The 12918-nt window shown below is 39.4% G+C and overlaps 1 protein-coding gene across 5 annotated transcripts in view; it reads left to right on the forward strand.

Moving 5' to 3' along the window:
• The window catches only part of ORC3 (origin recognition complex subunit 3), a 33906-nt gene that overhangs the window by 2702 nt on the left and 18286 nt on the right, over positions 1 to 12918 (forward strand). For 4 of the 5 annotated variants that reach the window (XM_033143383.1, XM_033143384.1, XM_033143386.1 and 1 more), the window contains 8 exons: positions 1337 to 1434; positions 2788 to 2932; positions 6201 to 6305; positions 7984 to 8135; positions 8763 to 8899; positions 10476 to 10635; positions 10947 to 11060; positions 11963 to 12096. In XM_033143383.1, coding sequence (XP_032999274.1) covers positions 1337 to 1434; positions 2788 to 2932; positions 6201 to 6305; positions 7984 to 8135; positions 8763 to 8899; positions 10476 to 10635; positions 10947 to 11060; positions 11963 to 12096 — 1045 coding nt within the window. The remainder of the gene's footprint in view (positions 1 to 1336; positions 1435 to 2787; positions 2933 to 6200; positions 6306 to 7983; positions 8136 to 8762; positions 8900 to 10475; positions 10636 to 10946; positions 11061 to 11962; positions 12097 to 12918) is intronic. The other variant, XM_033143387.1, reaches the window with a different exon arrangement.

The raw sequence follows: 12918 nt of genomic DNA on the forward strand, positions 1-12918 counted from the left end.
ATTTCAAAGTTGAGTGCTTTTCTATAGCATGCATAGAATAATATGCAAGGAAACCATTTCTGTATATGTTTGCCATGTATATTGTTCTCTTTACTATTTGCCCTGAAAATATTTTGCAGGGAGGGATAGGGTTTACTGAATATATTTTTATTTATTTTTCTTCAAATTTTAAGCTACCCTTTTCATTAAGTTTACAAAAAATACAACAAAAATGATCAAACTAAAATATATTAAATATATAAAGCCATTCCATTTGAAATGATATATTATCAACGGATCACTAAACTACAGCAGCAAAGAACCCAATTATACTGTCCACAGACATCTCAACCCCAAAGACTTATTGACCAGTTCATGAAGCTTGGGCTCAATTTGACTCTTCACCATTGGGCAACTGACAATCACCTTGTCTTTGGAAAAATTGTTGTGTGAATCCATCCTCTGTAGAGGGCTAATTCAAGTAAATATGATACAACATTGCTCAATATTTTTTATGGGTAAACCTAAATACTTGGATCCTCTTTCTCTTCTACACAAAAGTCAGAGTGACGCAGAAAACCTAAAATGAGGGTGAGAGATTATGGGAGTTGTAGTCAGCAGCATCTGGAGGGCCAAAGATTTTCCATCCTTGACTTAAAGGAACATGGTGATGAAATGTAATTAGGGATTCTGGCTACAATTTTATACCTACCTAGATGGTAAAGGTAAAGGTAAAGGGACCCCTGACCATTAGGTCCAGTCACGGATGACTCTGGGGTTGTGGCGCTCATTGCGCTTTACTGGCCAAGGGAGCTGGCGTACAGCTTCTGGGTCATGTGGCCAGCATGAGTAAGCTGCTTCTAGCTATCCAGAGCAGCGCACGGAAACGCCATTTACCTTCCCGCCAGAGCAGTACCTATTTATCTACTTGTACTTTGACATGCTTTCGAACTGCTAGGTTGGCAGGAGCAGGGACCAAGCAACGGGAGCTCACCCCGTTGCGGGGATTCGAACCGCCGACCTTCTGATCTGCAAGCTCTAGGCTCAGTGGTTCAGACCACAGTGCCAGCCGCTTAGCTGGTAATAAATCCAAATGAACTCAGCGGGACTTTATTTGGGCTGACATTTGTGGATACAGCATTCCATACTGAGGCTGTATAAATCTTACATCTTTCATAGCTATTGGTGGGGGTTTCTTCCTGAGCTTTGTCCTGACACCAGTTGCGACTCTGTTAATTTATACCTCTCCTGTGAAAAGAAATCTTCAGTATTCTGTTGTGCTTAAGTTTTTTGCTTGAGATGAATTTTGTTTTATAAATATTGAGTGTGAATGTTGTTTTCCCCCTTGTTTTTCTAGCTGTCTATTTTAGTAAAGGCAATACTGACTCAGAGGATAGTGAGCTACGGTTTGATACTTGTCAGTTGTTATGGAAACAGATTAAATGTGAAACAGAGGTGAGTGTTGCTGCTTTTAACATCAACCATGAGATTTACTTAAGTCAGTTGTGTCTTGGGTGGGGGAAGGAAGCTTTGAAAATGCTTGCAGTGAGGAAATAATGTGATATGCAGTCTTTTCTTTTACTTAGACTGTGTGATGGGTGAAACAGTGAGACTTTGAGCGATATTTTATACCTAAACTACTCCTTAACCTCTTACGGCACCTTTTGCAGACTATCTGTATATATTGTGGATATCTTTCTACAATGTGTGAGCTGTTAGGAACGAGCTTGTACAAGGAGACAGATTGGACCTCCCTAGAGTAAACCATGCATATGCTTTTTCCTGTCGAGGACGAATTCCACATTCTTGGTCATCCATATGCATGTAAATTCCCTATGGATAACCTGGTAGAGAAGGTTTGGTAAATTGAAAGAGGGTTTTATTTTACCTTTTAGGCCGTTCATGTATAGTGCTGTTATTAAGACTTCAGTCTTATGCCCTGTTGCTATCTGTAAATATGTAGCAGTTGGCCTAAACGTATTTAGGCTTGAACAGCCCCCCTTCCAACAAACATTGAGGGGGTTGAAGACACCTTCGCCTCCTAGAGTTGGTGCACCTGCTTATGGCCGACAGAAACAAGTTGGATTTTGCTTGTACATCTTGTGGTATGGCCTCAGCATGAATTCAACAATGTCACTGTCTCAGTTACTACTTAATTTGTTCCTTTTTGGCTGAGGAACATTTGAACATAAAAGCTGCTCTGGAATTTCTGTCGTCTTTGAACCGCTAAAGGGATCAGATCCTTGACTCTTTAGGGTCATATCCGTCTTAAGTAGCGACAAGTAAGGAATTGAATTTTTCCTACAACTGATTCCCCACCCCCCATATCTGTCCGAATGGCTTTAAGAACCCTGTACAGTGGAACCCTGGGTTACGCACACCACGGGTTGCGGACGTTCGAGTTAAGAACGCCCGCAACCCGGAAGCGTTTCCGGAGCCCACACGCCCCCTGGATGCGCAGAATACTTCTGCGCACTTCGTGCATGCACAGAAGCGCTCAAATCGTGCTACTTCTGGTTTTTCTGTTTTTTCGTGCTTTCAGGATACGCATGCCCGCATTACGCACGGTGTTCCACTGTACTCTGCTTATCAAATAGAACATTTAAATTGGAATTATGAGTTGACTGAAACAGCTATGGAAACCACAGAAACAGTGCCTATAAACAATTACCAGGAAACCTAAATAATTATGTGTTGTTGTATCTTGATTAACCTTTGGGGACTGTTCTTTAAAAAATACACAGAATAACAATATGTCTCTTCATTCAGGCAACTAACAAAGTTCTGTGCATGTTATCTTTTTAACAGCAACTACAAGAGGACTTGAATAAAAAATTGTTTGATAACCTCATATCATTTTTGAGACAATCTCATTCAGACTTCCAAAAGAAGAAAACAAAATGGGCTTGTCGAATGAAGTCCAGTGAAATTCCCACTGCAGCAGTTGTTCTAGGTAACGTTTCATCTGGCATTTTTATTTATTTATAATAACTGCCATAACTAGGTATGAATCCTAAAATTAAGAAAAAAGGGAGATTGGGTAGAAGAAGATATATTGTAGGCAAGGATCATAATATTAAGGATTGTTAATGGCCAGATTAGACATGTTGGCAACATATTTGCCAAACAGGCAACAGTTTAATGCTAACACAGCAGTTTGCAAAGTATAAAAGCCAATTACACAAACATTAAAATATAAACAGCTATAATTAACACAGGCAATAATGCAATCCCATTAAAATGCAATGTTGTATCGAACATCGCAATTCCATGCATGCAACATACTTCTGCATGTGCAATGGAACTTCCACTTCCTCTCCTGTCACCTGCAGCCCCCTCCCAAGCCCCATCTGCTTCAGAGAGTTGGGGGACTGTGGAGGAGATTTGGCAGGCATATATGGGGAGGAGAGGAAGGGGAAATCCCATTGCACTAATGTGTCCATTTGTTGTGTTAGATACAACCCACAATAATCGTTCCAGAAGGTCTGGGTCAAAAGATGAAAGGAATATCTGTATAAACAGGTGCATCTTCTACAGCTGGTCAACTGCCAGTACAGATGGGTCCTTGGGTTTCAGCAGGGAGTGATAACACTGGTGTTGCCAGTGAAAACTCATGTCTGTGTTACCATAAGGTATTAATCATCAGACCGTAACAAGACTAATGAGTTCCATTTGTTGATTTTAATTTCTGTACCAAGCAATTGAGGGGTATTTGGTCTTTCAGTAATTTCATACAGAGCAGAGTTGTTTTGGGCTTCCTTTTTTTAGATCAGTATGTCAGAAACGGGATCTGCCCCAGTCACATAAGGTGGTGAATCATTCACTTTTAACAGAAAAGGGCACACAGGCAGCTGCACATTGCAGAGAGACAAACCACAAAGAGCTTTTCTCCTCAGCTGAGCTCCATCCAGTACTCGTTTAGGCTGCAATGCTAACATGGGAGTAAGTCAATTAAATTCAGTAGGACTTCTGAGTAGACTTGGTTAGGATTACACAAGTCTCTTCCTCTGGTAAGAGATACTGCTTATATCTGAGAAGATCACTTTTTCCATAGTGTTGCGTTCCTAGATTTACTTCCAATAATCCTTAGATATTTCTCAGTAGAGATGTCCTAGCAATTCTCTAAAAGCATGAGTGAGAAAAATATATTTTCTTGAAGATGGTGGGGAAGGTATAGAATATACAGACCAGATTATGTATTCAAACTGATGAAACTGCTGTTAAATTAACTTTGGTGTCATCCCAGACCAGAGTTTATTGTCTGAGTAAAATAGTTTAAACATTTTGGCTCACATTTGTAGCTAGCAGAGATTTGTGTTTGCCACAACCAGCTAGTGATTGAAGCTCAGGGCAACTGTGAGGCCTTGCTCTCCTCCCAAGCTTCTGTGCTGGGAAAGAAGGAAGGATAGAATCGTCTTCCCTTTAGTGATTCATTACATTTAATGTGTTGGCAAATTATTGGATATGTGCCACCTTCATTGCCAGAGCCTAGTTATTTCAGTTTTGTGTTTACACATTCCTTCTAGGGTGTAAATTATTTCTTTTGCCTTTGCTTTTCTATGCCTTTAGTTGTTTTGTTGCTTCTTCACTCAAGCTGCAGATCCCTTTGTTATATTGCTAACTGCCTTTGAACTCTCGTCTCAGTTTTAATATGTAGAGCTAAAACAAAGGCCCAAACCTCCATTGGGCATGCATTACTAGTTGCATGACCTTTGGATCACAGCCAGTGTTAGGGGAGGGTGTCCTTTTGGATTTTTAGCTCTTTGCATTTTTGCATTTATGTGTAGATTTAACAGTATGTCCTCAGTTCCTTTGTCTAAGAGCCAGTTCTCATGTCAGCCTCATAATGAGGCATAACAAGTACAGAAGCTCCCCCTCTGTCTGAACAATCTATTTCCAACACCACAAATGGTTGTAGATTCTAATGCACCCTCCCCCTCCCATTGTCTCAGTCTGTCAGCATCTGTTTTCTCCTTGAGAGCAGGACATGAAAAAGGGCAAATGAGAATGCTGGAATGGCAGCAATTTAAGTCTGTGTTAAAATTAAATACAAAATAATAATAATTCCAAATTGGCTACTGGTAGTGTTCTTGCTTAAAAATGAGATCTTTATATTTTTTACAAATGTGTTTCTTTATATTTTCCACCCACCCATCCCAAATAGCATCCTGGATATAGATTTTAAGCTAGCAGGCCTATTGTTCCAAATATTCTTTGAGGTTAACTGTATATTGTTGTGTCTGATCAGTTTGGACATCTCCTGTTTTATGGTAACAGTTAGTGGCTTAAATGTCTACAGCCAATTCTTTGCCACAGAGGAAGTATATCCTAGTTTAATTAAAAATAGTGAAATAGTATTTAAACATCTCTTAAAAAAAAAAACCTGACTTCTGTCCTTCACATATTATAAATGGTGACTTTGCTTATTACTTGGCCACGATTAATTTCTTCAGACATTATGGAAGGGAAATAGGCACTGAGCAGTAAAGATTGCATCTTCTGACAAAAGTTGATTGATTTATTGATCAGTCAGCACAGTTTGTTTATCCTTCCTCCTACTTCTGATGTACTTGTAAATGTTCTTTTCCTTTCTTTCACTAAAGAAGAGGGGAATATATTGACCTTTAAAATAAGTTATGATATGCAAGGCAGATAAAGTGGTTGTTCCTGAGCTTATATATGGAGCCTTCCTTTAAGTTAAAAAATGTTTTTGTTAATCACTTTTTTTCTAATTCAGGCTGCAAGTTCTAGTTGAGACTTGCTGTATATATTAAAATATATATTTAACTAGTACAATGTAGATATGCAGTGGTACCTCAACTTACGAAATTAATCCGTTCCGAAGGCGCGCTCGTAAGTCGAAATCTTCGTAAGTCAAAGGCACCATCTCGGAACGGGGGGGGAAATCAGAAGTCGAAAAAAGCGCATTCAAATTTTCGTAAGTCGAGGTATTGTGCCGCTGCTTTCCCTTCGCAAGTTGAAAATTCCGGAAGCGGCGGCCATTTTTTCGCTTCCGGAGGTCATTCGGAAGTCGAAAAATACGGAAGTCGAGTCGCTCGTAAGTCGAGGGACCACTGTAGTTCAAGATAGTCATCCACACTTCACTACTGTTTTACTTCTACAAATGTAAAATGATTGTGGTATATGGTAAGCATGATAGAAAAGTAGATTTTGTCATGTTTAAATGCAAACAGCACAATTCTGATTTGTCTTACTCCTAGGTGTCAATGTTATGGACCATGATTTGACATTTAAAAGCCTCTCGGAAGTTCTTCATGATGATGTTACTCCTTTTGTAGTGTCCCTGAGGTCCAAAGAATGCCCAGGTAAATACTGTAATAACTTGAAGAGGCTTTTTTAGTTAAGTAGCATGCAGAATATAGGAAGTATCCCTAGAAATACAGTATATTTAGGCCTTTCCATCATTAGCCCTGGCAGTCAATGTTTGCTTTCATGGAAGTGCTTAATAATAATAATAATAATAATACCCTGCCCATCTGGCTGGGTTTCCCCAGCCACTCTGCGCGGCTTACAGAATATGTAAAGCATAAGAAAATATCAAACATTAAAAACTTCCTAATATAGGGCTGCCTTTAGATATCTTCTAAAAGTTGTACAGTCATACCTTGGTTGACGAACGCCTTTGCAGTCAAACGTTTTGGCTCCCGAACGACGCAAACCCAGAAGTGAGTGTTCCAGTTTGCGAACATTCTTTTGGAAGCCGAACGTCCAGAATCAGAAGCCCCGCCTTGGAAGTCAAACGGACTTCTGGAATTGATTCTGTTCGGCTTCAAAGGTACAGCTGTATAGTTCTTTATCTCCTTGGCATCCTGCCACTGCCAAGAAGGCCCTCTGTCTGGTTCCCTGTAACTTCACTTTCTCACAGTGAGGGAACCAGCAGAATACCCTTGGAGGAGGAACTCAGTGTCTGGGCTTAGCGATGGGGGTGGAGACACACCTTCAGGTATACTGGGCTGAGGCAGTTTAGGGCTTGGAATTGTGCTCAGAAACGCACTGGGAGCGTTAATATTCTAATATGACTAGTTCAGTGGGTTCGAAGCCTTTCATTCTATACTGGCGTATCAATTTGTAACAAAGCTTTTGTATATATAGCTTACAAAATTGGTTTTGATTGGTCATTTTTTATCTCTGGAATATACACACTATGTGCAGAGATCTGTCTTTAGTTTAAAAAGTTCAGAAGCATTTATTAACTTTGAGGCATTATTTCAAGTACAGTGGTACCTCGGGTTACGGACCCAATCTGTTCCGGGTTTGCCGTTCATACCCTGAAAACTCCGTAACCCAAGCAGCACTCTTGAGCGAAAGTGCGATATCACGCTTCTGCACATGTGCAAACTGTGCAGAACGCTTCTGCACATGCTCGCTGGGGGAAACGCGGAAGTAAACACATCCAAGTTTCCCACGTTCGCAACACAAAAATAGCATCCCGAAGCAAACGTAACACGAGGTATGACTGTACTTACACATAAGAGAGTCAAATTACTTTTGTATGTATTATGTGTTGTATATAAACATATTACAGGTTTGGTAACATTCCAAACAAAAAACTGAAGTTCGCCTGCACTGTGTTGGTTTTTATAGAGATGCAAGTTGTCAGTGCATATTCAGTGCTTCTCCTTTTGCCAGCTTGAGACCTTTAACTGGCGGTTTCACAAACTTAATCAGGAATTTTTTATGTGCAAAGCATGAATTCTACACTGAGTGGTGCTGTTTTAAACTATACAAAATAAGCACACCTTATTCAATTTTCTATATTTTAAGAATCTAGGCTGAAGAACTTGGTTTACCTTTGATGTAAATTTGATACAGGATTTGGTTGGTTTGTTTAGTCCGTGAATGAAAATAAGTGAAGTGAACAAGTCTTAGTCACATAATTCCTTGAAAAATACAGTGATTTATATGTTTTAACAAGATTGCTGAAAAATCTAGCATTTTCATTATTATTTTAAATATTTGTGTATGTATATTTGTATTGTCAAGGCATAAAACAGCTTCTGCAAAAGCTGATGATTCAGCTGATGGGCTGTCATGTAGATGTAGACTCATCTGAAGAAGAATATTCCAAGCTTTCCTCAAATAGGATACGCTGCTCGGTGGCGTCTCTTATTGATTGGTATAGGAACATAACCAAGGTAAGCTTCAGAATTGCCTGTTGTAAAGTTTCGCTATTTTCCAGACTTAGTTCTCACCAGAATTTTCCCTGATTTGCCCCATCTAGTCAAATAGCTTTTTGGTGAGGTGTAGATTACATGAAGATAAATCCTGTGTTGGGATAGATGCAAAGTAGTTTAATGGATAATCCCCTTCCTAGGGAATTCTGGGAATTGTAGCTGGGTGAGAAATAGGGGTTTCCTAACAACTCACAGCACATGCCCCAGGATTCTTTGGGGGAAGCTATGATTGTTCAAAGTTATATGATGATGCTTTAAATCGATAGCACAGATGGTGCCTTGGTCTTGCTAAGGTAACAATTTACACTGTCTGTCTTAACACAAGCTAAGATAACACAGGAGAGGGTTTTTGTTTGTCCTCCACTCCCTCCACTTTGTATAGATATGTTAATTACATGTATATTCCATCTCTTATCCACCATGAACTCAACAAAATCTCCTCTCCAGGCACTGATTTTTAAGCCTGTTTAGCTTCAGCAAGGTCGCTGCATCATGTTGCCTTCAAACCATGCCCCTGGGGCGTTATGTTCGACGAGAAGTTTAATTTTCTTTTCGTACTTCCCCCCCAACATGCACTATGACTTGAAGGAAACCGATACCGAATCTCCATGCAGAAAAAGGATGTTCTCTTCCAGACATCTGGAATCTCCTCCAGTTGTAGTTATTTTCAAAGACTTGGAAAGTTTCACAACCAAAGTTCTGCAAGATTTCATATTTATTAGCAGGTAATATGATAGATTACATAAGGGGGGGCGGGATCTGTTCTAATTCATGAAATTAACTGATAATCTTGACTCATGCCTGCATTATTTATTTATTTTCTGTTTCATAGTAAGTACAAATGCAGCTTTGGGTTACTCTGTTGTGTCATTTGAAGGTTAAATTATAGACTGGGGACTCAGTGATGTGTACAATTCAAATGTTGAAGCAGACTTGCAGCCCACTCCTATGCATTTCCCCCCCTCAAAAGTAAGCCAATAAGGTTGCAATGCAGTGCATGCTTACCTGTGAGTAGTGTATCTCATTTAACTCAATGGGACTTTTGTTTGGGTAGTCACAAATGAAATTGCATGGTGGATTTAGTTTTTAAAAAGAATCCCAGGAAGTGTGCATAGAATAATAGTCAAAAGATATTTAGAGAATAAAATAGGAAAAATCTCTGGGATTTCTGAACAAACACTGGCTCGACGTAAAGTGGTGGAGCTAGCTGAGAAGTGGTCTAGAAATCAAATAAGAGCCTCAGCATAGTTTTACATTTTCTTTTGTTTCTTTATTGACGCAAGCACGACAGTAACAAAGCCAGTGACAATTGTGTGTTTTAAATATAAAATGGCGATTAGGCACAGAAGTCAACCTCCTAATTCTGTGAAGGTAGGCTTGAAAGTATGTGTGCATTAGTGGATGGAATCTCAAAGCCAGGAGGTCTCTGAGCAGCATCTTCAGGAGCAAGGACTATGTTTGTACCCTGCACCACACTTTACCAGCAGAGGTAGAATAAATCATGCAAATAAACAAACATGTTGAAGTTGTCTTTGTATGCATAGTTTACAAAGAATCCAGCCTTTCTTGGTGTGTAATCTTTGCTGCACACAGACTTGTGCGTTTCCTTTGTTGTATATATCACTTTCAGTTATAATTTGAACTTGGTTAAAAGGAAAGCTTCAGATTTATTTATTTTTAATCTACTTTCAAATATATATTTCAGCTGCAGCTCTGGCTGTCCAGATGTTGCTGGACTCCCAATTCCCATCGGCCCTAGCTAGCACGATCAATCCTCATAGATGATGTAGTTCAAGGCCGCAGGTTCTCCATCCCGCCTGCGTTCTTGAACTACAGATAATGCACTGAGCAGGGAGTTGGACTAAGTGGCCTCCAATCAAAACCCCATGATTCTGTGATAACTGGCACAGCACAACGTGTACCTATTAAACTGAGCACACAGTGTAATAGCTGTGTTACACTAGCCAACACAGGACTTGACAAAGCTCCTCTTTCTGATGTCTTCCTGGGAACTGTCAGCCCCCTGACAGGCCACAATATGCAGCTGATTAGCTCCATTCTCTTTGGTATGTATCAAGTTGTACATGCCTAAACTAGGGTGGCCAGAAGGATTTAAAGGCCACATTCCACATGAATAGAGGGTGTGAATTCCAAAATTATGTTTTTGCTTCCTCGTCTCATTAGTATTGACACCCCTGTCTTGTTTAATGCCAGGATGGGTGGTGGAAGAATGTATTGCCCTCTGATCATGATATGCAAATTTAATTTTCCCTTCCTGTCTTTTTCTCTTATGTGCCATAGTCATTGTATACATGAATTTCCACTGGTACTTATTTTTGGAATTGCCACCTCTCCAATGATCATCCATAAGCTACTTCCTCACACAGTTTCCTCTTCGTTATGCATAGAGCTCTTCCAGTCTCTTTCATGCAAAGAGCATTTGACTAAAGTAATTGACAAGGTAATTGCCTTTATTTAACTAGAAAGGAAAAAGTACCGGTAGATTTTATTAATTGATTTGGTAAAAGTAAAACTGTAGATTTTTGAATGCAAGGCAACACCCTCTTAAATGTGTCTTGTATATGTTGGGAGAACCCGCCAAATTATGTAATAAATAATAATTTTAATAATAATTTATTATTTATACCCTGCCCATCTGGCTTGGTTTCCCCAGCTACTCTTGAAAGGAAAGGAGCCACTCTTTGAAGCCACTCTTTGAGATTGAAAGGAGCAAAGTTTTAATAAATGTTCTTTACTTCTTTTTTACTTCAGCTACTCCTGACAAGCCAGTTTCCATTTAAACTTAGTGAGAAAGTTCTGCAGGTGCTAATAAATATATTTTTATACCATGATTTCTCTGTTCAGAACTTCATCAAGGGATTTCAGGTAAGAACAACACAGTTGATTAACTTTAGATGCTACACTTCTAGCAGACTTAGGTTTACTACCTAAGGCAGAAAATTAAGGCAGTTTCTGGATTATAATAACACTGCAGACTGCAGCTGGGTTTCATATGATTGAGTACTTCTATTTACTTCCCTGCACAAACAGAACTGGCATGGAGAGGAGAAGAACCCTTCTCTTTGACGTCTGCTTTCTGTGTACAAAATCCCCACATATGTAATGACACTGTTTCACCTAGAACAGATTGATAGGTTACAGTCGCTGATTTAGCTGGGACCACGCTTGTGTCTTACAACAGTGGTTTGGCTGATTGATTTCACTCAGAAGAAAAAGGAAATAGTAGGAAATGAATGGGTGGGAAGATAAAATTTGTAAACTTTAAAAAAAAAATCTATTGAGCACTTCCTTCAAGAAAATACATGAAGTCAGCATGATATCTTTCTGTAACACTGCTGTCCCAGTGAATAAATCTATCAGATCGGTTATGTATACATTAATGGGCTGGTTTCATAACTAATCCATCCGGTTGCATATTGAAAATGTACTCTACAACTGGCATAATTGCTATTTGTTCAGAGTATATAATATTGAACAGCAGTGGTGTTGGTTGCGGTTGCAGAGCAGGGAGGAATGAAAAAAGCAAAGTGGTTGATTATTGGTCCCTGTGGATAATTACTCATTTGCCTTTTAGGGAAGCAAGTGATTCTGTAACCTGATTTACTGCCATATTTTTTTTAATGCATTGCATATGGTTTCAGCTTGATGCTAATTATTTAACAAAATAGATATATTTTTCTAATTGCTAACAATATTTCTCATATTTTTAAAAACAATTTTTTTGAAATCAGCATTGATATGCACTGTGATTACCTTGTTGTCTGCAGCTCTCTCTTTTGGAGCATTGTTATTCCCACCCACTCAGTGTGCTGTGCTGTGAGCTCCAAGAAGCTAGGAAGAGAACAGAAATGTTATCACACAGTCAGTGTGAAAACATTCGAAGACTGCCATCTTTTAGAAGGTAAAAGATGAAAATAAATCACTGCCTGCCTTTAACTGAATTTCTTTTCAAGTTTAGCCTTTCGCATGTGGTTATATATGGCTCATATAGTTGTTTGTAATTTCATATGAGGCTGCATGTGTGCTGTGCAGAGAGGACTCTGGAACCTGGTCTTGAAAATGACCATATTCCAATGGATCTATGCATGCATGGGAGACAAACTGTGTTTGCAGCTAGAGGGTACTTTTGCCATTTTTCCTGCAGCCACTTGCTGTGCTGAATGTGCAAGCTCCATTTTAAACTGAAAATCAACTTTCCTTGATAGCAGCATGCAACTGGAGTACCTTTAGCAGGATTTCTGGTAGTAAAAAAGTTGATCTTCCTGTGCCTTTCCCTCTATCAACTTGCTTTAGCTCCATGTTTTTTTTAACTTCATTTCCAAGACTGAGCTTCCTGTTGCTGCTATTAACCATCCAGACCTTTATCTAAGAGATTCTAAATGAATGGAATTCTAATGGAAATTCTGGTTGAAATGAATGTAAATTTATTGAACGCAAAATTGCACATGCATATATCCCCCCCCCCGGAGTACTATCTGTCTGTCTGTTTGATTTGCCACCTGGTACACATAGCCTGGAAAGTACTATGTTAGATCCAGATCTCAACTTTTTTGAATGAAACAGCACCTTCTGTCCACAAAAGCCTTTTGATCTAGCTGGGAAATGCCATAGGCATAGTGGAAAGCGGGAGGCGTAAGAACATAAGAAAAACCTGCCGCTTCAGGCCAGTGGCCCATTTAAGTCCACCATTCTGTTGTCCCAGTGGCCAACCAGATGCCTATGG

The sequence above is a fragment of the Lacerta agilis genome, chromosome 3 (assembly GCF_009819535.1).
Source record: "Lacerta agilis isolate rLacAgi1 chromosome 3, rLacAgi1.pri, whole genome shotgun sequence".
Classification (NCBI taxonomy): Eukaryota; Metazoa; Chordata; class Lepidosauria; order Squamata; family Lacertidae; genus Lacerta; species Lacerta agilis.